This window comes from Gopherus flavomarginatus, chromosome 17 (genome assembly GCF_025201925.1).
Source record: "Gopherus flavomarginatus isolate rGopFla2 chromosome 17, rGopFla2.mat.asm, whole genome shotgun sequence".
NCBI classification, from domain to species: domain Eukaryota; kingdom Metazoa; phylum Chordata; order Testudines; family Testudinidae; genus Gopherus; species Gopherus flavomarginatus.
The window spans coordinates 2,219,223-2,245,653 of NC_066633.1; the positions used below are offsets into that span (position 1 = coordinate 2,219,223).

Sequence of the window (26,431 nt, forward strand, 5' to 3'; positions counted from 1 at the left end):
CTGGGAGGTGAGGCGGATGCAGCCCCTGGTGGTGTCTGTGGGGGGCGCCTCCGTTTCCGGTCCCTGGGTAGAACGGCCTGACAGTTCCGGCTTCCTCCCCCAGCGGAGGGGGCTGCCGGCGCTCGCCCCGGAAGTTCTCCTGGTTTCCGGCGTGTGACCGCGGCACAGGGGCTTTACCGCCCCCGGAAGTTCCGGGCCCCCCAGCTGCTCTGCTAAGATGGCGCCTCTGGACCTGGATAAGTACGTTGAGATTGCGCGGCTCTGCAAGTACCTGCCTGAGAACGACCTCAAGGTGAGGGCCGGGCCGGGCCGGGCCGGGCCGGGGCCGGGGCGGGCGGAACGTAGCGGGAGCGAGCCGGGCTGGCGGCCTGGTCCCCCGCCCAGCGCGGACCGGGCTCCCGGCCCCTCCGCACTGGGCTGCGGCAGCAGCGCTGGTCTGGATGTGAGCTCACTCCCCCGGCAGCGGCCTGGCACGGGCAGAAGCGGAGACAGGTAGGTGCGAGTGATCCCCGCCTCAGGAGCGCCTGTCCGGTCCGGCGCCCTGCCCGAAGGTCCCTTCTAATAAACAGGCTTGTTGCTAAGGTAGCCCGGCATGTGTATAGCGTCGGCTCTTCAGGGCTGGGACGTGGTCTGCAGCCTTGTGCATAATGCCAGAGCTGCAGCACAGGCTAATGCAGGCTATTCTGCAGATTGCTTTGACTAGGTGCAAGTTGGAAGAAATACCCTTTTTTCAGAGTAGAACCACACTGAAACGTGACTGGTCTCTTCTAATGCTGCGGACCTCACACTACTGTACCTTACAGAGACAAGCTAGTGTAAGGCAATATCTTTTGTTGGGCCAACTTTGGTGACAGAGACCAGTTTTTGTGTTACTGAGCTCTTTTTCCAGCGTGGGAAAAGATACTCAGAGGGTAGTCTATGCTAGAACCACCACAGTGGTGTAGCTGTGCCATTGTAGTACATCTGGTGAAGACACTCTGTCAGTGGGAGAGCTGGCATAAGAAAACCACACTGCCACTAAGTCTAATTCATACCCCAAGTGACATAAGTTATACCAACAGAAGTGGTAGTGTGTACAAGTCCAAAGTGTCTCGGCTAAATAGGAATTGGAAACAGCTTGTTTAACATAAGTAGTTAACACACATTGTAAGACCATTAAAAGAGAAGTGGTCCGTTAACCATTGTCTGTGGAGAGTCATGCAACAATAAATGTGGTACTCTCTGCCTCTATGACTCAGTGGAGTCAATGTGCCTGAGTTGTGTGAGAAGGATTCTATTCTTTTTTGTACATCATCAATGGAATTGTTTTCTAAGTTCTAGTGAGCTATATCTATGTACCCCAGTGAAGAATATGGGGTTGCACAGGTGTAACTGAGACCTTAGTTATTGATGATGAGTGAGGAGGACATAATCCAGTTTGAGTCTTTCATCCCAGGATATGTTTTTAGAGTTTGCAGCTGGAAATTAACTCTCTTCCTCTTAACTGAGCATATCTAATTCAGAAATCATTGATACAATAAACATGAAATAACCACAGTGGTAATCTAATGTTTAAATTTTTTATAGCAAAACTGCAATTTAATGTAGCATTTAAATAACGTGAATTACACTTATTCTGTAAACTGTTGCTCTGAGCCTCATTGAGACTATAGTTAAACTGTGAGTCGGTAGTGGCATTTTAAAACATTAATTCAAGTGCAGTTAAATTTTCTCACATGTTTATCATCCCGAGTCATGTCAGCATGGTTTTTCATTGATGTCTAGAGAATTTGGTAACTGAATAAATCCTAAAGCAAATAACTTAGTTTATTAGTTTATAAATCTGTTAATCATTGATATTTCAATGCACAAAAACCACAAGCTGATCAGTGTAAACTTTTTCTCTGTAGCGCTTATGTGACTATGTGTGTGACCTACTGCTGGAAGAGTCAAATGTGCAGCCAGTATCTACACCAGTTACAGTTTGTGGAGATATACATGGACAGGTAAAATGGCATGAATACTTGCATGTTATACCCCTAGAGAGCAAGCAGACTCTGTCACTTGCAAACATTTCTATAAAAGTTGATGGTGAATATAAATATATGGTTGAAGAAGCATAGTTCAGGGAAGCAGAACCATCTACTGAACGTTCAGTAATTTTGCAATATTCTGTGTGCTTTGCTTTTGTGCAGTGGAAGAAAAACATACTGTTTTTAACTTTCCCAGAGTGTGCTTTTGAGAAGTCAGCCTTACAGATTGCTGAATTACCCTCACTTACTTAGACTGCCTTTGTTGAGCTGTTCAATGTAGATAGGGGCCTCATCCTAGAAGGAGAAAACTCCATTTGAAGTTGATGAGTGTTATGCATACAAAGGGCTTGCACACTGTAAAGCTCCTCTGGTGAAGTAAGACCTAATCAGTATGTCAACAGTTTAACTGTGGCTTTTTAACACCAAGTGGATGAATGGGAAATCTGTCTGAGGCCATAATTGTTCAGCTGAATTTTTTCAGACCTACTTTTATCTTGTTCTTGAAAATAAGGATTACTTCTCTGTAAACCTAGATAAATTCCAATTAATTGTGCTAACACACTCTTAACTAACAATGATAACAGAACCCTTATTATGGACAAACTCTTTTTTGCAGTTTTATGACTTATGTGAACTGTTCAGAACTGGAGGTCAAGTTCCTGACACAAACTACATATTTATGGTATGTACATATTAGTTGTTGGTCATTCAAAAAAAAAAAAGTGAAGGAAAGCACTTCTATAATTACACTGTTGATTTAAAACAAATTTCAGACTACTTTGGTTTTAGTTTCCATTTTAACTCTTGCTTGTAAACATCTTTTCCGCTCCCAAATTTACTCTCTTCTACTTGGTTAATATGTGTGGCTTGTATTTTGTCTACCTAAAATTTGAAATAGGGAATGCTGGTTCACATGAAAGGAAATACGTTTTATAGCCTGCTATCTAAAAGCTCCAGCTTACATTGGCAGTAGAAGGGAAGTAGAATATTTGAGTGGCTAATAAAGGACCTCCTGAAATGTTTCTTGGATGAATGGGAACATAAGAATCACAGAAGTAATGTTTCAGTTTTAAATGTGAAATTTCAAATATCCATTTAAATGTTTGTTTTTTAAATATGTTTTCAGAATTCAAATAGCAATGGTGCCATGGTGCCTTGTGATGTTGGGCCTCTTTGCAAATTGATAAATTAGAAATAGATATGTTACTTTGTGCACTTCTGAAACCATTTTTCCATTTATAATGTACAAATATTTTTAATTTGCAGGGTGACTTTGTAGACAGAGGTTACTATAGTCTTGAGACTTTCACCTACCTTCTTGCACTAAAAGCTAAATGGCCTGATCGTATCACACTCTTGCGAGGGAATCATGAGAGCAGGCAGATAACACAAGTATATGGATTTTATGGTAAGCCTTTATAAACAGTTTCTGAATTGTGGTTAACTAACATAAAAATGCAGTGAACTGATTCTCTGTCCTTTTCTTTGGTAAATTTTTGATTTTTGAGTATGTGTATAGCTTTTCTAGAGGCCAAGTGGATCGTGAAATAGGATTCATCAGAGAAATAAGCCAATCTGAATGTATACACTGTCAAATACTGAAGTAATGTAGCATAGTACGGGGAACAACAATTATAGTATTGAAAAGGACTATGCTCTAATGTACTGGGTAGAGTTCTATTTCCAGGTCTGTCACTGACTTGCAGTATAACCATAGGTCTTCACCTCTGCCTCAGACTTCTTATCTGTGAAACTGGGATAAGGAGCTTAATATGGAAGTGGAGGTTTAATATTTGAAATGCTTTGGGATTGTCTGAAAAGTGCTGTAGAAAAACAAAATATAGAGAATCCTCTCTTTATGACTTAGGACATAATAGGTTTTAATTCTAATTATACCAACTTATCTGGTAAGTTACTGCTGGTGCAGTAGATGAGGCAAGATTTAGTGAATGAACACAAGATTAGTATTGGGCAATAACACAAATAATATAAACTGAGGGAGTGGGTTTGCCTGAAAGCTTTGGAACTACAATTAACTTATGACAAGACCTGAGGAAATCTTTCAAGGATCTAATAGTTGCCTCAAAAAGTATGTAATCAAAAATGGACTTGCTTTTGGATCCCTCTGGAAATGAGGAGAAATGGGTATAAATCTTGATATCTTAATCCGTTATGCCTAAGGAATCCTTGCTTGCTAGGTCTGGCTTATACAGATCTATTAGAACCTAGTTACTTACACCTACATTGAGGCTTCGTCCTCTTTGACCCAAAAAATGTATTGCATGGTTTGGTTCTGCCTGTATAGATAGGGCCATGCTGTGCCACTGCGACTGCTTTAGGGCAGTAGCTAGCAGAGCCTAATTGTGAGGGCTTTTCTTTGCATCTCACAGTACTATCTTCAGCAACTCAAACCGTGGAAATAACTTCTTTATTTAAAAAAAACCCTAATGTCTGTTCAGTTTCCTTAGTGGCCTAATGTGGGGTATTAGTTCCTATAGCATAACTTGGACCAGGTTGATTTCTAAACCAAACAAAGCAACTGTAGCTCTCTTCCTCTCCTTTGGTAAGAGCATCTTCAGAAGCATCTGTCTTATTTAATCATCCTAGTAGTATCTGACTTATTTTCATACCACAAGAATTGAACCAAGGACTTGTTAATGGTGAACTAAATTGAGATTTGAATTGGGGGAGGCCATGAAGAAGATTTTTATGGAGGCAGCACCTTCAGTCACATTAAGATGGGAGGAATCCTGTGCCAAAATATTGCTTGAGTATGCAAGAAATGAGAAAACTACTGCCAATGGAGTGGACAGATGGCCATAAGAAAAATCCTTTCTCATTGTATTACAGTTAGTGTTCCTGTCTGATGGCCCAGCATATTTCTTTGCTAATCTAGTTATTGAGATTTCAAGTTCTAATGTAAATATGAGGGTTTTTTTCCTTAACAGAATCAGGGGGAAAATGTCAAACAATAAAATGATTTCTCTATTTAACAGATGAGTGCCAAACCAAATACGGAAATGCAAATGCCTGGAGATACTGTACCAAAGTCTTTGATATGCTCACAGTAGCAGCTGTAAGTTGTTTTTTTTTTTTAAACTCACTTTAAAAACATATAAAGCAGATTTTGCATCATTTTTCACTAGGCAAATATCTAAGTGGCCTTTGTCACATAGCGTCTAGAGACAAACTGAAATGAAAAATAAAAGTATTCCAGGCTTTACACATGAATCCTGGACTAGTGGGTGGGGGAGAAGTAGACATGATGTATCGTGACTTTTAGAAAGTCTTTTTATACACTCCTGCATGACATTCTCATAAGCAGACTAGGGAAATATGGTCTAGATGAAATTACTATAAGGTGGGTACACAACTGGTTGAAAGACTGTACTGAGAGTAGTTATCAATGGTTTGCTATCAAAGGGGGGCAGGGGGTAGGAGGATCTAGAGTGGTCCTGCAGGGAGTCTGTCCTGGGTCCAGTACTAGTCAATATTTTCATTACTGACTTGAATAACAGAGGGAAGTGTGTGCCTTTACAACTTGCAGATGACACCAAGCTGGGATAGGATACAAGCAACTGGAGGATAGGATTATAATTCAAAATGATCTTGATAAGTTGTTCTGAATTCAACAAGATGAAATTCACTAAAGACAAGTGCAAGTACTCAGAAAGGAAATAATCAAACACAGACATACAAAATGGGGAATAATTGGCTAGGCAGTCATACTGTTGAAAAGGATCTGGGAGTTACAGTGGATCGCTAATTGAATGAGTCAGCATAAGAACAACCATAGTGGGTCAGATCAAAGGTCCATCTGGCCCAGTATCCTGTATTCTGACAGTGGCCAATACCACGTGTCCCCGCGGGTATGAACAGAACAGATAATCAAGTGATCCCTGTCACCCATTCCCAGCTTCTGGCAAACAGGCTAGGGATGCCATCCTTGTCTATCCTGGCTAATAGCCGTTGATGGACCTATCCTCCATGAACTTACCTAGTTATAGTCTTGGCATTCCCAACCTTCTCTGGCAAAGAGTTCCACAGGTTGACTGTGTTTGGCGGGGGGGGATCCCTTTGTTTATTTTAAACCTGCTATCAATTTCATTTGGTGACCCCCTAGTCCTTGTGTTATGAGAAGGAATAAATAACACTTCCTTATTTACTTTTTCCACACCAGTCATGATTTTATAGACCTCTATCAATGTGACACAGTTGTGAAAAAGGCTAATGCACCCCAGAATTTTATTAACAGGAGTGTCATATGTAAGATACAGGAAGTATTGTCCTGTTCTGCTTGGCACTGGTGAGGCCTCACCTGGAGTTCTGACTAGTTCTGGGCACCACATTTTAAGAAAGATGTGGAGAAACTGGAGAGTCCAGAGGAGAGCAGCAAAAACAATAAAAGGCTTAGAAAACCTGACCCATCAGGAAGGGCTTAAAAAAACAACCAGGAATGTTTCTTCTTGAGAAAAGAAGATTGAAAGGGGACATAAGTCTTCAATTCTGTTAAGGGCTGTTATAAGGAGGATGGTGATCAACTGTTCTCCATGTCCATTGAAGGTAGGACAAGAAATATTGGGCTTAATTTGCAACAAGGAAGATTTAGGTTAGATATTAGGGAAAACAATCCTAATTTTGAGGATACTTAAGCACTGGAATAGGCTTCCAGTGGAAGCTGTGGAATCCATGTCACTGGAGGATTTTAAGAATGTTAGTCAACACCTATCAGGGATGGTCTAGGTATGCTTAGTCTTGAGTAGATGGACTAGATGACCTCTCGAGGTTCCTTCCAGCCCTACATTTCTATGATTCTATTATTTCTCTCAGTTAATAGATGAGCAGATTCTCTGTGTACATGGTGGCCTATCTCCTGACATCAAGACACTGGATCAAATTCGAACCATTGAACGCAATCAAGAAATTCCTCACAAAGGAGCCTTTTGTGACCTTGTCTGGTCTGATCCAGAGGATGTTGATACCTGGGCAATTAGTCCCCGAGGAGCAGGCTGGCTGTTTGGTGCAAAGGTCACAAATGAGGTAAAGTCGTTGTCATAGATAATGTAAAATTATTGAGGGACCAGATGAACTAAAACATTGCTTAGCTTTAAGTTTGATGTTCTAATGGCACAACAGAAATAACACTGTGTGGTTTGATGACTATGCACAGTGCAATCGTTTTACAAGGGAGACCAGTAAAGTAAGCTGGGATTGTTGCTTTTAATACGAATCCATAATAAAAGATCAAGATAATCTTAGTAACAAGCCATTTCGACTTCTAAAACAACCAGCGCATCTGCCACTGTTTTGTTCTTGTGGTGAGATAGTGATCAATCTTTCTAGCAGGTGGTTATCCTAGTACATGAGGTGATTATATTTGGGAGAATACTTGGATGGAAACGTTCTTCATTTCTTTCTCACCAAAGCTCCTGCTTTAGTCTTCCATTGAACAAAAGCTTCAGTAACTCTGGGAAAACCCATTCACTAAAACATGTCAACCTTTCAGGTTATTGAAATACCAGAACTAGTAGTGTCTGACTTGTAGTATAACCTGGCCTTTTGGAGCTGTTGTAGTGTCATAATCTAAAAAGCCTTACAATATGCAAATAGAGGTGGTGCTTGTGTAGCCATTTTACTTATTTGGGTTGATGGCACTCAGCTTGTTTTGGGGGGAAAAAAAAAAAACTCCCTGTCCATTTATGGCACCACTGGTTGTGTTAACACACTCTTGACTGGTTGACGAGTTTCTAAGCTTCTGATGGACTAGCATTTTCTGCTGTGAAAGAAACAACTATCTCAGTTTGGTAGGTCACAGGAGTTAGAGGCAAAAGCCAGGGGTCTGAAATGAATGGTGGTATCTGCAGTTACTCAGTGGTGATTCCTGTAGAAGGCTTTTGTCTGCAGGTTTACCCAGCAGACCTCTTCTCCTTGAATAAAATACTGAAATCTTGAGACACAGCAATGTTCTAAGTAGTAAAGATCTGTTTATGTAGTAAGCATATGTAACTATTTACTGTATATATATTTTTTTAAATTGCAGTTTGTTCATATCAACAACTTAAAACTCATCTGCAGAGCACATCAGCTAGTGCATGAAGGCTATAAATTCATGTTTGATGAGAAGTTGGTAACAGTATGGTCTGCTCCAAATTACTGTTACCGTTGTGGAAATATTGCCTCAATCATGGTCTTTAAAGATGTAAATACAAGAGAACCAAAGTTATTCCGTGCAGTTCCAGACTCAGAACGTGTAATTCCTCCTAGAACAACTACACCGTATTTCCTTTGAGATCTTTTCCCATCCTGCTGTTTCCCCATTTCCTTGTACCATCCCTCTATACTTTTTATTGAGCACTTTGCTGCTGAAATGCTGCCTCTTGCCTTTTTTATTTTTAAATTATCTAAATGTATTGTGTATTATGGTGTCTGTAGCAGTGTCTCGATTTCCTCCTCCCTCATTTGAGAATGCTTGTGAAATGTCTTTGACATTTATTTATCCTGCTGCATGTAGTTCTTGCATATGTCTGTTTTTAGGTTAAACGTTTTCTCTTTACAAAAAAAATCATAATACATTGGAACTATTTTGGTCCCATTATATCATTCAACTTTTTGTTTGGTAAGTTTTAAGAAATTTCAGCAGCAAAGTTATTGCCTAGTGTGCACGATGGGACTGTAAATGCGTTGTGTTGTGTACACATGTCTGAGATGTAAAATTGAATCGTCCTTGTTAGATCTTGTTTTAAGTGAATACAAAAGCGGTCTAAAGGGCTGTCTCTTCTCCCCACCACCACCTTTTTTTTAGGATTCCAATAAAAATACAAAAAACTGCTACAGCTATTGAATTTGTACATTATAATAATTGTTCTGATTTTTCAGATACCTTGTATTTTTAATAAAGTCGTATCTTAAATAAAACCCACCTCTAGGTTAAATATTGCAAATAAAAATCCTACTTTGTTGATGTGAGCATGTCTTTTTTTTTCCTACTCAGTAAGAACTACTTAACCTTTGGCTATCAAGTATAGAACTGACCTTTGTTTTAATAATAGTGGTTTTTGGAAGCAATCCTTGAGAGAAGTTCTCTTCTGAAAAGTGGCTGTAGAAATGATGTGATTCAGTACATCTGCTCCTTGTACAGATGAGTCATTTACTCACTAAAATAAGTTACTGCTTGTCATTCCTGTTAGTTGCAGAGTCAGTACAGCTGCAGGAGACTTGAGCTTGGTCCAGTTCTTGCTTTGCAAATCAAGAAAATTGTTAAACCATGTTCTGACTGTAATATCTTAGGCTATTTCTGGATTCAACACCAATCTTGACTTGTAGTTGTAAACGAAGTGGATTTGATGTAGAAGTCAATGAGAAACAGGGAAGTCCACAAATCCACTTTTACAGTTACTTATCAGAGAATCAAACTGTTTGTGCTTAAAATTACATATTGAAATTTTGGTAAAAGCCTCTGTAGTAAAACTGCAGTGTTAAATATCTGTAATTGTCAGCACAGATTCAACAAGTGGAAAGTGATACACAGTTGGCAGTGGATAACCTGTTACCTACCAAAGAAAACTTGAGATTTTATTTTAATGTAGTAGACGTATAGTTTTAGAGTGCACGTAGAAACATTTCTGAATCTAAGACTTGTCTTGAAACAATCTAGTCTTTTTTTGGATAGGTGAGTTAAAAAAATCATAACTGTGGCTGGTTTTTCTGCATAACATGTCCAGGCAGCAGCAAAGGGTTCTGTTGCATTCTTATTCTGCTTAGTTTCTATATTAAAGACTAGTAGCATCTCTAATGACTCTAGCTAACAATTTAGCTGGGATTTATCAATCTGATTTCCCTTTCATTTCAACTACTTTAACATTCCAGAAATATTCTGGTGAAGCCAGTCAACAATAAATCATGTTAGTTTTTTAATGTAGTTTTGAACATTTAATTATTTTCATAGGATAAAACTTTCTGGCTTCTGGAAATGTAATAAAAGTTAAACTGCTTTCTATTAAATTTTCTGTTTTTTTGACTTCATGTAAAATGAAGAGCAAGGTACTAATTTATGACTAGATAGACTCATTGGCCTCCTATTGAATTCACTGCTGGTATAGCAACCCAGAAGTGCAGTTTTTACTTGGATCTGGACCTTGATTTTTTTAAATTTTTGTTTTAAATGGTAAAAACTGAAATAGGAGAAGCATACTCACTTCTCTGCAGGCATTTTTGAGCTCTATTCAGTCAACAGCTGAAATATCCACGTCTTGGACTCTGGAATAATTTGGCAGTGGAGGAGGATTTTTGTTTTACAAGAATGTGAATCTAATTACTAATGTAACTGTGGAACACTGGAAACTCATTTAATTCTTGTGATTAAAATAATTTGCTTTGTTTACTTCAAAACTCCTCTTGCAACAATTCCATTTTATCTTACATTGTGTATTTAATTACTGCCTTTAATGCTTTTGAGTTGTACAGATTACCTACATAATACCAAAAACTCTAACTCCCCTCTCATGCTATATAGCATATTTTGATGTTTTAAAGCTCTTCTGGTGGTGGATGTTCCCCCCTCATCCCCCCATGATACTAACCTTGTTTTTGTCTGGTTGAAGGACACCTGTTGATGAAAATCCAATATAGTAATAGAGAATGTTACATGTGACACTCTGCTTATTTATTTTAAATAGACTCAGGCAAGCTGTTTAGTATCAATATTAAAACTACTGACTTCCTACCTTTGTGAATTGTAGTACTGTAAGCAAAGAGGCTCTCTCATCCCTGAATATTATATTATGGAGGAAAAGCAATCCTGAAATATGTAGTTCTATGCATTAGTTTAATGGCTGGGGTAGAGAATAAATCAAATAGTCTGATCTGTTATAAACTAATTTGGGGATAGTAAGGCATTCTCTGTACCAAACCCTTATTGTCACAAAAGGATTAACCCTGCCAAAATATTTGGTTGCATTTTTCTATCAAGGAACTTAAGTGTTTTTTCTATGACTAATGAATCAAGTCTCATAGTTCCTTTCTAAGATAGGGAAATATCCCCATTTTTAGATGGAGGAAGGGGTTGTAACTGAGGTATAAAAGAAACTAAGTGACAACTGAAGTTGTGCTAAATCTGATAGAGCTGGGAATATAAATATGTTCACTTAAGTATCACTAGACAATCTTTCCCTTTTAATGATCCACTCCACTGGTATGGAGCAGCCATTCAACCATGGAACTTTGCTCCTAGATCAACTCCTCAAAATTTTGTAGTACCCAACTTCTAACCATATTTCTGTAAACTCAGCTTGGTGGAAGGAAGTGATGGTGTGATTATTCAAGGCGCCACCACACTGTCCTAGCACTTAGGTGTAGTATCATACTAACCAATCCATTAATCTAGTAGATACACTTCATTTACAGCAGGTTCTTTTTTAGTGCAGTAGTTGCATTAAAATCAGTTTTCAAATCTTGATTAAAATTGTACTGACTGGTGGCTGCTCTTATTTTCCTGCAGTGTCCAGCTAGGCCTTTTCTATTACAAACAAATTTGCATGAAAAAAGTGTTGGAAAAACAATTCATCTTGATTGCATTGATAAATGTTATCCCTTAGACTGACATGAACTTAATTGTTCCCTTGTAGCTCCAAAAGACATCTTACTCTCCTTTCAAGAACTGATACGCCTGGGAGAATTCTGTGCAACTGTTTGTGCACAGAATTTGTATCCTCTGCAGCTTTCTTTGCTTCTCTGCAGAAAAATGACTTTCTGATGGGGAAGCTGCAAGAGTGGTCGTGCACGGCTCCCCAGCAGTGCAAATGCATTGTTTTGTGTGCCAGGAGCAGCTAGTGGAGAGAGAAAAAAGTGGGAGTGACGCTAGGGCTGCCTCAGCCAGTGGCTCCTAGCCTGAGCTAGGCTAGGCTGCTAGTCCTGGCTGGGCAGGGGAGGACAGGACTTCCTCTTCACCTGCAAGGAGCAGCCAGGGCTGGGTCAGACCCACCCCCAGAAACCTCTCTGGCTGCAGGAAGCTCTGCATCATCCCCCCCACTTCCTGCCCCTATTGCTTCTCAGCTGTGGGGAAAAAGGGGGCAATGTACAGGAAGCTGCTCCCTGAACCCCCATGCATCTGGACTCATCTCATAGCCAGATCACCCTGCCAAGCCTCACCCGCTGTACCCAGAACCTGAACCCAGACCTTAACAAGCCTCACTCTCTGCATCTGGAGTCCCACTGCACCCAGACCCCCACAATAAGCCCCACCTCCCTGCATCTGGACTCCACCCTTGCACTGAGACTACCCCCCACCCCAACAAACTTCACCCCACCTGTACCTGGACCACCCTGACTAGCCCACCACACCCCGATCCCCACCAAACCAGCCCCTGGACCCCTCCTGCTGAGCACTCCACAACCAGACAACCCCAGCTGAGCCCCAACCACATTCACCTGGACTCTCCTGCAGAGTCCCATTAAGTCTGCACCCTTGTTCGTCCAGATCCTCCTGTGATGTTGTACTCTATATGATTTTATGAAAATATGCTAATGAGTTTAAATATGATGTAACTGGAATACGCTTCATTCAAAAAGTCTCTTGTAAGATATCATTACAAAGTTTATAATCTACTGAGTGTGATCATCCTATTTGTATAAACGTTATCACTCTTGTACATGAAACTAGAAATATGAAATATAATTCTGAGGGCCTATTATAATTAATAGCGGTTTGGGATCTTGATGATTACCATTATCCAGGACAATTGTCTGCAAATGGCTCTGTTTTATTTGTAAGTCTCCCTGTATACACGTGTGCTGGCAAGTGGGTAATGAAGTCTTACAGTGACATGTGATCATGTCACCTGAACTGGAATCCATCTTTAACCTGGTGCTTTTCCATTAAGGAGTGGGTGGGAACCCAGAGAGGGACAAAGGATTCCCGCCTTATGCAAAAGATATATAAATGGGTGGAACAGAACAGAACAGAACAAAGGGAGCACCCATTGCTTAGCTTTAAGGGCACAGCCTTCATGAGGAATCCCTTAGCTACCACCTGACCTGGAACAAGGGCTGTACCAGGGGAAAGGACTGTGCCCAGACTAGGAAGGTGTCCAGTATGTGAAAGAGTCTTATTGAAACATCTCTCAGGGTGACATTTTATCTGTACTCAGTAATTGTATTACTGAATTAGTCTTAGATTAGCATGTTTTATTTTATTTCAGTTGGTAATTCACTTTGTTCTGTCTGCTGCTACTTGGAACCACTTAAATTCTACTTTCTCTATTTAATAAAATCACTTTTTACTTGTTAATTAACTCTGAGTATGTATTAATACTGGAGGGGGGGAGAACAGCTGTGCATTTCTATCAGTGTCATAGAGGGTGGGCGGTTTATGAGTTTGTCCTGTATAAGCTTTATACAGAGTAAAATGGATGTATTTGGGGTTTGGATCCCACTGGGAGTTGGACATCAGAGTGTTAAAGACAGGAACACTTCTGTAAGTTGCTTTCAGTTAGGCCTACAGCTGTTAGGGGATGTGGTTCAGACCCTGGGTCTGGGTTTGCAGCAGGCACATCAGTTGGCCACTCCCAAGGAGGGTTCTGTGATCCAACATGTCACACCTCCCCCCACCAAGTTACCTGCACCCAGATTGCCCCACACAGAACCCTATCACACCACACTTGGATCTCCCCACACTAAGCCCCTCCACACTTGGATCCCGCTAGGCTGAACCTGCCTGCCTACATCTTTGGAGGGGCAGGGCCCCAGGGTGTTTCTGGGACAGACCTGGTCCTTGTGCTGTGTCTGCGTTGGGTGCAACTTTAGCACTGAGTCCATATCCAGACTGGCAGGGGACACAAGGTGATCCCACACCTCTGTAGTCAGTGGCCTGTACTCCCCCTTGCCATACTGGAGTCTTCACATTTGTTTATTGACAAATAAAATGTGCAGATTTTTAAAATGTGTGCAGAATATTTTATTTTTTGGCACAGAATTCCCTCAGGACACACAAGCAAACTGAAATGCTGGAAAGGAGGGGTGTGGAGGAGCTTTACTGGAACTGAAACATAGCTTAGGGTGTGTGGAGAATCTAAGCAATGGGGAACAGCATGTAATTTCTTAATGCATAATTCCAGCTGTAGGAAATCAGACAGACATTCTCCTTCCACATCTTAATATGAACTGCTGGTTCGTTAGATGGTTCAACCTAGTATCATAAACTTTAAGGGGGGAGGGGGCGGAGTAGAAATAATTTGTCATGCAAGTAAAATATTGGGTATGCAGACCTGGTATGTAAGGGGCTGGGCTACCCTAGTCCTAGATTTATTATGGTTTAGAACAGGGGTTTTCAACCTTTTTCTTTCTGAGCCTCCCACCCACCGCCAACATGATCTAAAAACACCACAGCCCACCTGTGCCACAACTGTTTGTCTACAGATAAAAGCCAGAGCCTACATTAGGGGTAGCAAACAGGGCAATTGCATGGGGCTCCATGCCACAGAGGGCCACATGAAGCCAAGCTGCTCAGCTTTGGCTTCAGCATAGGCACCGACTCCGTGGGTGCTCCAGGACTGGAGCACCCATGGGGAAAAATTGGCGGATGCAGAGCACCCACTGGCAGCCAAGCTCCCCTCCTCCGCTGGGGGTGGGGGAGTGGGATCGTGGCACCTGGGGAAGAGGCAGGGCCAGGATTTGGGGAAGGAGCTGGAATAGTGGCAGGAGGAGGGGGAGTTGGGATAGGGACTTTGGGGGCAGGTCCTCATAGAAGGGGTGGAGTGAGGGCGGGGTTGAGCACCTACAGGACAGGGGAAGTTGGCGCCTATGGCTTCAGCCCTGTTGGTGGGGCTTTGGGCAGTGTGGCTTCAGCTTTCTGTCCTGAGGTCCCAGTGAGTCCAATGCCAGCCCTTCTTGGTGGACCCCCTGAAACTTGCTCATGGTCCCCCAGGGGGCCTTGGGCCCCGCCTGAGAACTGCGGATTTAGAACAAAGTGACAACACTCACCTCCTTACAGCAGCTTTTCGCCTACTTCTCCTTCGACTGATGACAAGACGGGTAAGGTCTGGAGTTCACTGTGGCTGTGCAATGCACTGCACCGAGCCAAGCCTTGACCTCACTCTGACCACTTCTCTACCAGTTGCAACTGCAGGAGCAGTGGGGAGGCCTAGCTCCCGGCTGTCCCAGGGCCAGGTAGCTGCTTGCCCCAGTTGCATGTGTTTATAAGCAGGGCTCTGGTGCTCCCAGCACAGGGCAAACAGCACCTGCTTCTGGTAGACTTGCCAACCCTCCAGGATTGTCCTGCAGCCTCCAGCAATTAAAAATTAATCTTCAATTACAGACTGTCATGTGATGAAACCTCCAGGAATACAAAATTGAGACCCCACCAGGGGCCCTCTCCCTGACTGGCCCAGCATGGAGCTGGAGGGTGGGGTGAGCCCTCCCCACCATCCCTGCCCCTCCCCCACGCCTGCTCAGCCCCGCCTCCCCACCATCCCTGCCCCTCCCCCACGCCTGCTCAGCCCCGCCTCCCCAGTCCCTGCCCCTCCTCCAGTCCGCTCAGCCCCGCCTCCCCAGTCCCTGCCCCTCCCCCAGTCCGCTCAGCCCCGCCTCCCCACCATCCCTGCCCCTCCCCCACGCCTGCTCAGCCCCGCCTCCCCACCGTCCCTGCCCCTCCCCCAGTCCGCTCAGCCCTGCCTCCCCACCATCCCTGCCCCTCACCCACGCCTGCTCAGCCCCGCCTCCCCAGTCCCTGCCCCTCCCCCAGTCCGCTCAGCCCCGCCTCCCCACCGTCCCTGCTCCTCCTCCAGTCCGCTCAGCCCCGCCTCCCCAAGGCCCTGCCCCGCCCCCAGTCCGCTCAGCCCCGCCTCCCCAGTCCCTGCCCCTCCCCCAGTCCGCTCAGCCCCGCCTCCCCACCGTCCCTGCCCCTCCCCCAGTCCGCTCAGCCCCGCCTCCCCGGTCCCTGCCCCTCCCCCACGCCTGCTCAGCCCCGCCTCCTCGAGGCCCTGCCAGTCTCGCCTCACAGCCAAGCTCCGCCTCCGCTCTTCCCGCTCCTCCACCGGCGGGCGGGGTTTCCGGTTCCGCCCCTTGCCGGAAGCGGCGCGCGGGGCTGTCGGGCGCTCGCGGCTGAGGCGAGGCGAAGCGGGCTCTCCGCCGGCATGGCCCGGAACACGCTCTCCTCGCGCTTCCGCCGCCTGGACATCGACGAGTACGACGAGAACAAGTTCGTGGAGGAGCCGGACGAGGCGGCGGCGGCCGAGCCGGACCCGGCTCCCGAGGTGGAGGCGCTGCTGAGGCAATATCCTTCGGGTGTCCTGGGCCCGGCGCCGCGCCCGGCAGGGAGAGCCGCGCCGGGCGGCCCCAGAGGCTCCGGGCGGGCGGGCCGGGGGTGGCGTCACTCGAGGGCCCCGCTTCTTGCGGGGGCGGCCGGGCCCAGTCTGCGGGGCTCGGGGCGCGCTCCGTGCCGCGGGGGAGGGGGTGTCCGCGCTGGAGCGGAGCGGAGCGGAGCGAGCCACGTGCTGGGCTGCCCCAGGCTGGTGGCTTGACACCACCTGTCTCTGCAGAGCTAGTGCAGGAAATGGGGTTTCACGGGATGTCGCCCGCCTCGCTGACTCTCATCCGCGCGAGGCCGGCGTGGTCTGTGCTGACTCGCTGCTGCTAGCAAGGGCTCGACAGCTGTCCGTTGTAGCAGGGTCCCAGGGGAGCCCCCGGAAGTGGTCTCTGTTATAGTTGTAAACCCATCCAAAGTGTAATCCAAGCAGTGATGTCTGCCTGAGGTTGCAGAGAGCCTGAAACAGTAGCTCTGATATGTGAACTGAAGCTTTCCTTTCACTGGGCACTACTCAGATGGCATTGACTTTTAAAGTATCATCAGCATCATTAGCTGTTACTTTGCTCAGAAAAGCATGTTTTAGAACATGTATCATGTTATGAAGATTTACAGTTACTCTGAGGGGGATTTTCAAAGGAATGCTTGGCAGAAAGCCATCTAACTCCCAGTTGACTTTCAAGAAGTATAGGATGCCTAACTACCATTTGTACTGTTGAAATTCTCTCCTTTAGCAACACTTTATATTGCATATGTCTTTTTAACACTACTAGGTCCATGGTTGCAGTGTGGGCATTATTGCCTTTATAGCCTTAAAGGGGGTGGGGATCTCATCTTTCAAAACTTAGTGTGAAACATGCATTTCCCAAAGTGCTTTTGTAAATTTAGTCATGAATATAAATTTGCTGAGATTAAGTAGCTGTGCACAACTGAAAATACGGTACCTATAATTGGAGAGGTGTTAAAAGTATAATTTTTTCTCTGTTCTGAGGTATTCCTAAATGCTCCTAGGTATGACTCATTTACATAATTCCCTTATAACATCTGTTTAAAATGCTAAAAATGCTTGGCTCTCCAAAATGTTATCTTAACTCATCTCTCCTTTTTTTATCTTTGCCTTTTTGCTGTCCAGTTTCATGAGTTCTAATTTCCATTGCACTTTTCTGTTTACAAGAAATAAACAGGTTATTTTGCTCATCTTTATATGATACAGTTTGCAAAATTGAAAACTCTACTTGGCTGAGAAAGAAAGCAGCAAACATGAGAAATGAAGCAAGACCCAGACTATGCTTTAACTTTCATTAAGATTGGTATCTCTTTGCCTGTGGAATTCTAACCAGGTTCTGAAATAACCTGATTTATAGTTGCAGGTACTAGCTTTGCATATTGCAACACCAACAATTCTGTCATTTTTAGCAGTTTATGAAAGGGGATTATGTGGGATCTAATTTCAATTTTTGTAGCAGTTGGTTGTAATTCATAGTTTATAATGGATTGTTGATAGAAACATTGGGAAGCAAATTAAGTTACCTAATTAGGGGTTGCAGACAGAAGTGGACAGAGAGCCTTATATAGAAGGAGAATGTTCCATTGCCTCATCCCATTTCTGAAATAATTTTTCAAGTAGGACAGTGTGTTTTGAAGTGAGTTAATTGAGCCAAACTGATGTAAATGTGCTTAAAGTAACTCAGCTACCAGCCACACTGGGACCTAACCCAGATTATTCCTTTTATTAAGGTTCCTGTTCAGAAGATGAAAGGAAGGAGGCACCTTGACACAATATGTTTTTAAAATGAAGTCTACAACAAGTGTAGGGGGGAGAGAGCAGGATGGCCTCTAACTGGGAGGAGAAATGGTAGTTTTAGTTTGTCTGTGCATCTTAGAAAATACCAGCTGGAGTTGTGCAGATCTTTTTTTCATGGTGTAACCTAGAGTAAAGTGCTTGATAGCCTGGGAGGCTTGTGTCTTCCACCCAGAAAAATGGTAGAGGCTTGCACCCAACACTAATATATATCAATAGTGACTGCTTTACCACATGTGGAGATGACAAGTTCATTCTCCCCATTCACTGCTTGGATTCTCTGCGCCAACTGTTAAAAGATGATAATTGTAGTGATTTCTGTGATGTGGGACTTCTCTCCATTAGGGGGCTGGACTAAGCGCCACCAAATCATTTCAGATTGGTCCGAACAGCCATCAGACTTGGTGTCTACCTGGGCTGGAATCTAGTCTGTCATCTAAAGATGCCAGGATCTGTACCTCATTACCAATCCTCTGAGCTATCTTGTATCCACATTATATAGTTAAGATTCCATCACTGTAAAAATTAAATTAGGCAGCAGGCCAGTAAACTATTCTACATTTGCCTAATTTGATTAGTAACTAGTTGCAGTATGTGCTGATCTCTTTATATTGATCAGAATTCTTCCTGAGTGGCAGCTGTCACTTGGGCTGCTCTTCCTCACCAAATAAAATTGTTCATGAAGTCCTCCAAGATGCACTTTTCTATCTGAACAAGTGTTGGGAATGACTGAATTAACTATTTTATGGCAGCATGATTTCTTAAACCAAAATATGAAGTTGGGGGTTTGCTGCATGTATTTCAGAGAGGGGATCTGCTATTAATTAAGGAAGTAGATTAGTTCATTAACATCCTGTTGTTACTGGTATTTATAAGCATAATAGAAATGACTAGCAAATTATTTGAGTTTTCCAGTTATAGTTGCCAGTATGCCTAGTTACTTTTTAGGTGACTTGTCCCCCTGGATGTCATTCTTGTTACTTGGCATCCTTGGAACTGAGCAAATGAGAATGTTGGGTTGTAAGGTCGGATGGTTCCGTAGCTCAGTTTGAATAACTGAGAACAAGGCTTTGCTGATTTGCAAAGTTTTAAGTTTTGTGTGGTGAATGAGGAGGTTTCTGTTTTTATAACAGTGAAGTCTTGTCAGCTTTAGTTTAACTGACAAAGGATTTCCTGTCACCTCAGATGTAAACTATTGCTTTAAAAATTATAAGTGAAGAGGAAATTGACCTTGAAGTAAAATGAGCACTTGTTTGCAGTCCTTCATGCTGTGCTGTCGAGCTTTAACAATCGTCCTCTTGTGGTATAGTTTCAGGGCTCGGGATCAAAGTTAATTAAAATCAATTTAAATCTGGTGCTGATTTCTTTGGCATTTTTTATTCAAGTTTTTTAATTTATGTTTAATTGCCTGATACTTGCAACTGTTCTTACTATACAGTATGGAATTCCCAAACTACCTAGCTCCATTACCACAATTTGACTTATGTAGAAAAGAGAATGTCTTCACTGGTAAAGCTTAGGTTCCATACTCTCCTCCTGTGGGAGGAGAAACTTTTTAATGCTGTTTCCTGAGCTTCTCTACTGCATTTCAGTATCTTATCCTGTGCATCTATAGCTATGCTTAGGATTTGCAGGAGACAGGATTGGATGCCTCCCAGATGAGGTATGCATGCACTCTCTTTCATAAATAGATGTATGTAATCTGAATCCTTCCCATGCTGTCAAATATTGCTTAGGATACAACCAAGGGTCTACTATCTCTGGCTAGCCTGGGCTGCTTCTTGCATGTCTTCTATGTTGTTAAACTCATAATTTTCTCTGTACATACCGTTCAATGGAGGGATTCTTTTGGTTGACGCCTCTTAATGTTTCTTGAGTTGCCGATAGCAGATGCTCAGGCTTCATTCTTAACACGTGTTCAATATTTTCGTCATCTTCTATGGGTAACTTTGTAGATAAGGAGTCGTTCAACTCTGATTAATCTTGGCATTTGTAATAAATTCATTCAATTTAATATTTTCCTGAGGCATTTGTTTTCAAAGGCATTTAGATATTTGCCTGTAGCTTTGGTGGATTTCCAGCCTCCAGAATCATATGCATGGGGAAAATGACATTTGAGTTGAAGTTTGTTTGGTTTTGAACAGACTAAATCTTGTTAAAGCTGGTAAATGCAGCTGCCATCTTGCCAATTTATGACATTTTCTTCTGGATATCCCCAATGGACATGTTTCTATTTTTACAGCTAATCTAACATGTCTTCCTTCTGGATGCTGAGCTCTTACCCACCTACTCTGTGAATTCTAGCTTTAGGAGCTGTGGAAATCCTGCATACCCTTTCTCAGCAAAACCCTGTTGAAAGAATTGGGAATGCTTTCAGACTGAAGACAGGATAAGACCCTTTTTAGATTGTGTATGCGTGTGTGTTCAGGTTACATGGACCCTGAACTCCATAACGCTATTTTGGAATTTGTGTCTACACAGTATCCACTGTACTCTAAGTAATGTAATTTCTGTGACAAGCTGGGATACCTTAGTTCATGTTGATGCTCAGCCATTATTATGTATATTATTTAGAAATAGTGATAAGAGTAAAGATCTGTTGACTGTGAACTGAGTTACCTTTTGATGTGCACACTCTGACATTCTGCTTTGCTCCTACAACATCTTTTGGAAATCAAGTATTTTGTATTACAAAGCAAATTGTGGTGGTCTTTAGAATACTCAAAAGGCTATTCACAATAGTCTTAGCTATATTAAAAATGAGGGTTATGACAGCCGTATCAGAAGGCGTGGTTTGTTGCTACAGTTGATCCTTGCTTCCTGTTTCCACTATCTCAAGTTAAGTGTGTTGGAAAACCCAATGCTCTGAACCGTCCTTTATAGAATGCTTATTAATCATCTTTAAGAATATCTAAACAATTTGGGTCCTTGACTTGCTGTGCTGCACAGGTGATATGCTCCAAGCTTTCCACACAGCCTTAAGGAATTCTCCCTTGAACACAAAGAACCAAGCAATAAAGGTAAATGGAGCCTTTGGGTTTCTAATGGTGTGACTGTTAGTTCACCATAAGTGCCGACACACTGATCCTTATGGACCCAGATATGGAGTGTTAGTACACCTTAAAATAACATTTATCTGAAAATATAAATAGCTGATCATTAATAGCCTATTATGTGAACCACGTAAAATGTATATGCTGTATATTTGTATTTAGACACCCTTGATTAGTAACTGCTTCTGTTCGATGGCTGGACCTTTACTATGAAAACTCTAGGAGAAGAATATTAGAAGCTATCCAATATATGTGGCTTCTCCACCTTGGTGCACACATCTGGCTGGATGGAGTGGGATAGCAAGTTTATGCTAGGGCATAGCGGTGGGGGAAACTTGCTGCTAAGATACTTACAAGTCTGGTCCACTGACCCATCAAATCCCATCATGTTTTCTCAGAAGGAAACACTGACCCTTTTCAATCCTTAACGTTTAAAAAAGTTGGTTCTCAAATGCTCCTAACTACTGAAATTTAAAATGGTAAAATGGAAGCCTGATGGTTCACAAACTGACATAGCCTTTATATATCCAGCTGAGAGTTCCATTGCATGTTATGTTAGGCAGAAGTCATTTGCTGAGTAAATGTGCATTTTGGATACAGTTAAGATTTTGCTGTTTTTGATCTTTGGGGCAATAGGTTCTGATGTAATTTTACTTCTCTTGTTGCAGGAACGGGCCCAGGGAGTGGTGCTTAAGGTCCTCACATCCTTTAAAAGCAGTGAGATAGAACAGGCAGTAAACTCGTTAGACAGAAATGGTATTGATTTGTTAATGAAGTACGTTTATAAAGGATTTGAAAAGCCAACAGAAAATAGCAGTGCAATATTACTTCAATGGCATGAAAAGGTATGTGTCTCTTCCTTTGCTGCCTAAACATGAAGTCACAGTTCAACAATGATCCTACTGAAAATCTTCTGAGTTTCTAAATGCTTTATGTAACAGTACCTATGCAGAATCATATAATATTGTATTCAGTGGAGATGCTGAAAGAGGAGTCTGACAGGGCATTTTCCCTGAAGGCTACACTATTTGGGAATTCATTTCCCCCTACTGGTCTGCCAGAGCTTGGATTCATTAACTTTTAGTAGGCTTCAAAGTCCATCTTTTCTTGCAGCCATTTAGGAAGGTTGGGAGTCCATGGAAGGAGGAATAAGGTGGAAGTATTATGATGGAGTTGGGTAGAGTGATGTATGTTTCTTTGTGGTAGAATCTACCAACTAGGAACTTGTAAATGGAGACTTGATTATTCAAAGTATTACACTGGGAAAGTGATTTTTCTAATGGGGTGTATACGTAGTGCAAGGTGCATAGGCTTCTGGATATGTGCTAGAGAAATACACAACTGTCAGAACTTTGATCTGTCATATGCCCATAAATTGGCATCTGGGTGTACAAAACTGAGCAGTGATTGTTGCACAATTCTAACTTACAAGAGAAACTCTTGTGCAGTCTTGCAACTGAAAAACTCCTACTTGGATCCACACTCCACCTTCAAGTTGAAGTGTGGAATGACTGCTCTGATGTGTACTGTCCTGAGGCAAAGGTCCCCTATGGGATGGCTGTTCTGTGATCCTACGAGGGTGTGGTGAGGGCCTTGCTGCCAACAGACTGTTTTGACACTTTCCTTCCTGCCACCCCTGGGTAGGGTGCATGTTTGAGCAGGCATAGGGTAGAGTGTAGGTCTGTGTGTGGAACAACTGTCTTGAAAAGTGTATTTAAAGGAAGGAATCTCTTTAAATTCAGGGTATGTCTACCACTGCACAAGGGATGTGTTCAGACCTTGAAGGCTTTGCCCTTTGAGCATGGACACACACATTTGCTGATGCCAACATAGTGATACTGCGTAACTGCACTGAAGACTTCTGCAGCTGCCACTTGCTTTGCAGAATGTCATTTCAAATGTGTGGGTGGGTGGGAGATGTTGTCATGAGAACATGGTCAAAGAGCATATTTCTGTTTGCTTTTTGTTTCCAATGAAAATGATGGTTTCTGGCTATTATGGATTGGTGGTCCATGGTGTACGAAATTACCCAGCATACTGCCTTGGCTGGGGAACTGTTACCATGCAAAGTATGCAGCCAAATATAAAAACAGCCTACACACTCATCACCAGACTTTGAAAGGAATGAGGCAGTTCTGAAGTAGACTTGGCCCTGTTTCCAAACTGAAGCTTTGCTTGAATTCTACTTCATTCATGGTGAGAGGAGTCGTCATCTGTCTAGTTCTTTGAGATCTAGCACTCCCTTTCAGTACCTTTTTAAATTAGTGTCAGAGCCAGCTGCCCAGCTTTAGCAATAGATATAGAAACCATTCTCAGTTGTGACTTAGGTGCAAGTGAGTAAAAACTTATGAATTCTTATACACCCAGCTTGTGCATTACACACAGGCTCTCCCACACCTCTTAGATAGATGGCTCAGTTATCACATTGCACTTTCTAAGAGCAGCAGGATGTTTGACACTAGTACTCCCTGCACCAGGTTCTTAGGTTGTAATACTTCATAGGCTGTATTTTTATTGCATCGAGCAGATAAATGTACAAACTAAATTGACAGTCTTAATTACATAAGTATATAGCTGTTTTCTCCCAATCACTAGTATATCTACCTTTTAGACCCTAACGTAGGTACATCTTGGTTTACTGTTTGTACACAGGATATGGAACTTAGACTAAAAACAAAAGAACCTTGTTTCCAGTCAGAACTACGGCAGGTGACAGAGATTCTGTAGTTGTGGTAATGTCATACGAAGTTTTATTAAAACCTTCAATGGAACCGATGATAGCTTTGTTCTGTGTCTTAGAGTCTTTCTGCACCATCCCCTTAAATTTGAATGGTTTACAGGATGTCACTAGGTTACTGTCTGACAGTAAGGTCTCCCTTAAGTGTCCTTGGGCTCTCTGATATAATACAATAGCTTGTCTTACAGAACCAGGCTGCCTCAGATACTTGAGAACCTCACACTCTTCATTCTGCCTATCACAACACTCTTGTGAAGAGTGAGATTATTATGCCCATAGTATAGATGGGGGAACTGAGGCATAGAGACTAAAGATTTGCCCGAACTCCTGAAGGAAGTCTGAGCAGATTTGGGAATGAAATCCAGGTCAAAAAATCCTAGGTTAGCACCCTAACCCCTAGTTTCTTTCTCTGTGGTGATTTGGGGAATAAGTTGTACCAGGGCTTGTTACCACCAGAAGTTAAATTGTTCGGTGAGATCACAACTGCAGGGGGTACCTGCACAGACTTTAGGTGAAAGCTTACTGTAACTTAAACAGTTCTATTAGGGTTAAATTTCCTGTTTCTATTAACGTTGTTCTTAAGAAGTTGGGATAAACTGTCCAGCAGTATGTTCCTAATGTTTGGTTTTAGTCTTTTCCAAAAATGGCTGCAGTTGCTGCTGACCCATTAGAATGTTCAACTCTTGAACCAATAGCATAATGCCAAACTTATGCTTCCTTAGTAACACTAATACTTGATCCTGTGGGCATATTTCCTTCCTAGTGGTTGAAAGTGAGATTCCACAAAACGAAAACTACTGTTTCTGCTTCATGTTCATTTGCAGATTTGTTACCCTATCATTTTCAGAAGAATTAACTTAAACAGTAATGTTAATTCCAGCACCTATTAAGGAAATCTATTTTTCATTAAAGAACCTTTTTTAAACACCTACTTCAAAGGTTTAAGAGCAAGAAAATGTAAAGAAAGAAGTAAATGCTTAAGTAGTGAATAGTATCTGAATTTCAGGAGCTCTAGCAACAAATGGAAAAATGAACTATATACTGCTTAGTGTTACAATTAAGTATAGAAATGAGGTTAGCTAATATCTGCTGTTATGTTTGAGATGCCTTGTGTGTGTAATGGTGTGATTTGATGTGTAATATCTATCTCCTTCTCCTACCCTCACAGGCACTAGCAGTAGGTGGACTAGGTTCCATAGTAAGAGTTCTTACAGCAAGAAAGACTGTTTAAAAGACTATTAACTTGAACCAAGATGAACAGGTTTGGACTCAGAAGAAAGAATTAGCTGAAGTGACACTGGTCCATCTTTCTAGACATTGCAATCTACTGAAACTTTGGAAACCTCTGGAATGCTTCTAATTTTAAAGGTTGGGGGAAAGAGTAAATACTCCTATCAAATATAGGAGCTGAGACATTCTGATCCCTTGTTTAAAGGTAAAGCAGAAGGCAGAAATTCTGCCCTTATTACTGTAAGGGGAGAGGTAATTAAATCCTGTGTATTGCTTATTTAAAAGAAGAGGTGCTGTGGCTTCAGCAAACACAAAATTGACTGGTTTCTGGGTGGGGGGAAATGTTTATTTGAAAGGGGACTTTGTACATATAATCAAAGGACTAGCTGGACTACTGGTTTGGTTTCGTTGTAAAGTGCCTGCTGCATCAATAAAGCTCTTGGATTATAAGAGTCAAATAACTTAATTTTACAATTTAGATAAACTGCCCTTGATTCAAAGGCAAATTAGTACTGAAACAGTCCTGGTGTAGGATCTGACCTCCACACAGCATTATGCTCTTGTTTACATCTACACCACCTTGACTGTCTCTAAAGGACATGCTTTAAACTGGAGCACCTAGAACTGCACCTTTGCCTCACTCTGTGTTTACTTGAATGTTTTCTTTCTAGCCCTGATTTAATTTGTACGGATAAACATGGGATTAAGTTAAGTGCCAAATATATAGTGTTAAGGGTCTCTAACTGAGGGCTCAGTTTTCTCTTCATGCCAGCTGAGCAAGGAACTACAGTAACTCCTCACTTAATGTTGTAGTTATGTTTCTGAAAAATGTGACTTTAAATGAAATGTTAAGCAAATCCAATTTCCCCATAAGAATTAATGTAAATTGAGGGAGGGCGGGGGGGTTAGGTTCAGTTTCAGGGAAAATTTTTCCCCAGACAAGACATTATATACATTTTAAACAAGCAATTTAATACTATGCATGTGCTGTTTACAAATGTACTGTACATACAGTACTATAGTTGGGACATGCCCCTACCTTACCCCACACAGGCACAGCCCACAGGCACTGGAGATGAGGCAGGGAAGGAGGCTGTAGGCTAGGACAAGCATGTTGTGTGGCAGCAAGCACCCCTTCCCCCAAACCCCCATCCTTGACCTGCCTCCTCCCTTCTAAATACTGCAAGCCAGCTGATTTCCCCAGGGACAGGGAGCCTGCATGCTGAGTCCTTGCTCTTCCCCCCTCCCTCAGGCAATCAGCTGGCTTGCAGTATTTAGGGGGCAGGGAACAAGGACTGAGCC

The 26,431-nt window shown here is 42.4% G+C and overlaps 2 protein-coding genes across 2 annotated transcripts; both read left to right on the forward strand.

The window, feature by feature from the left end:
- The first annotated feature begins 118 nt into the window (after positions 1 to 118).
- PPP6C (protein phosphatase 6 catalytic subunit) lies at positions 119 to 8,978 on the forward strand. Its single transcript, XM_050926223.1, has 7 exons — positions 119 to 292; positions 1,890 to 1,985; positions 2,629 to 2,694; positions 3,279 to 3,420; positions 5,009 to 5,088; positions 6,843 to 7,052; positions 8,053 to 8,978. Exons 1-7 carry the CDS (start codon positions 218 to 220, stop codon positions 8,299 to 8,301), a joined length of 918 nt encoding a protein of 305 aa, XP_050782180.1. The 5' UTR covers positions 119 to 217; the 3' UTR covers positions 8,302 to 8,978.
- Positions 8,979 to 16,080: 7,102 nt separating this feature from the next.
- On the forward strand, positions 16,081 to 25,581 carry ARPC5L (actin related protein 2/3 complex subunit 5 like). Its single transcript, XM_050926280.1, has 4 exons — positions 16,081 to 16,278; positions 21,057 to 21,129; positions 21,831 to 22,007; positions 25,068 to 25,581. The coding sequence occupies exons 1-4, from the start codon at positions 16,139 to 16,141 to the stop codon at positions 25,128 to 25,130; spliced, it is 453 nt and encodes a 150-aa protein (XP_050782237.1). The 5' UTR covers positions 16,081 to 16,138; the 3' UTR covers positions 25,131 to 25,581.
- Positions 25,582 to 26,431: the final 850 nt, after the last annotated feature.

What these genes read in the sequence shown, in the direction of transcription:
- ARPC5L (XM_050926280.1), top strand. Translation starts at nt 16,139, where the DNA reads ATGGCCCGGAACACGCTCTCCTCGCGCTTCCGCCGCCTGGACATCGAC. An exon ending in CAAAGAACCAAGCAATAAAG is followed by an intron (nt 21,130 to 21,830) that starts GTAAATGGAGCC and finishes CTCTTGTTGCAG; the next exon opens with GAACGGGCCCAGGGAGTGGT. An exon ending in TACTTCAATGGCATGAAAAG is followed by an intron (nt 22,008 to 25,067) that starts GTATGTGTCTCT and finishes CTACCCTCACAG; the next exon opens with GCACTAGCAGTAGGTGGACT.
- PPP6C (XM_050926223.1), top strand. Translation starts at nt 218, where the DNA reads ATGGCGCCTCTGGACCTGGATAAGTACGTTGAGATTGCGCGGCTCTGC. An exon ending in TGCCTGAGAACGACCTCAAG is followed by an intron (nt 293 to 1,889) that starts GTGAGGGCCGGG and finishes TTTTCTCTGTAG; the next exon opens with CGCTTATGTGACTATGTGTG. An exon ending in GTGCAAAGGTCACAAATGAG is followed by an intron (nt 7,053 to 8,052) that starts GTAAAGTCGTTG and finishes TTTAAATTGCAG; the next exon opens with TTTGTTCATATCAACAACTT.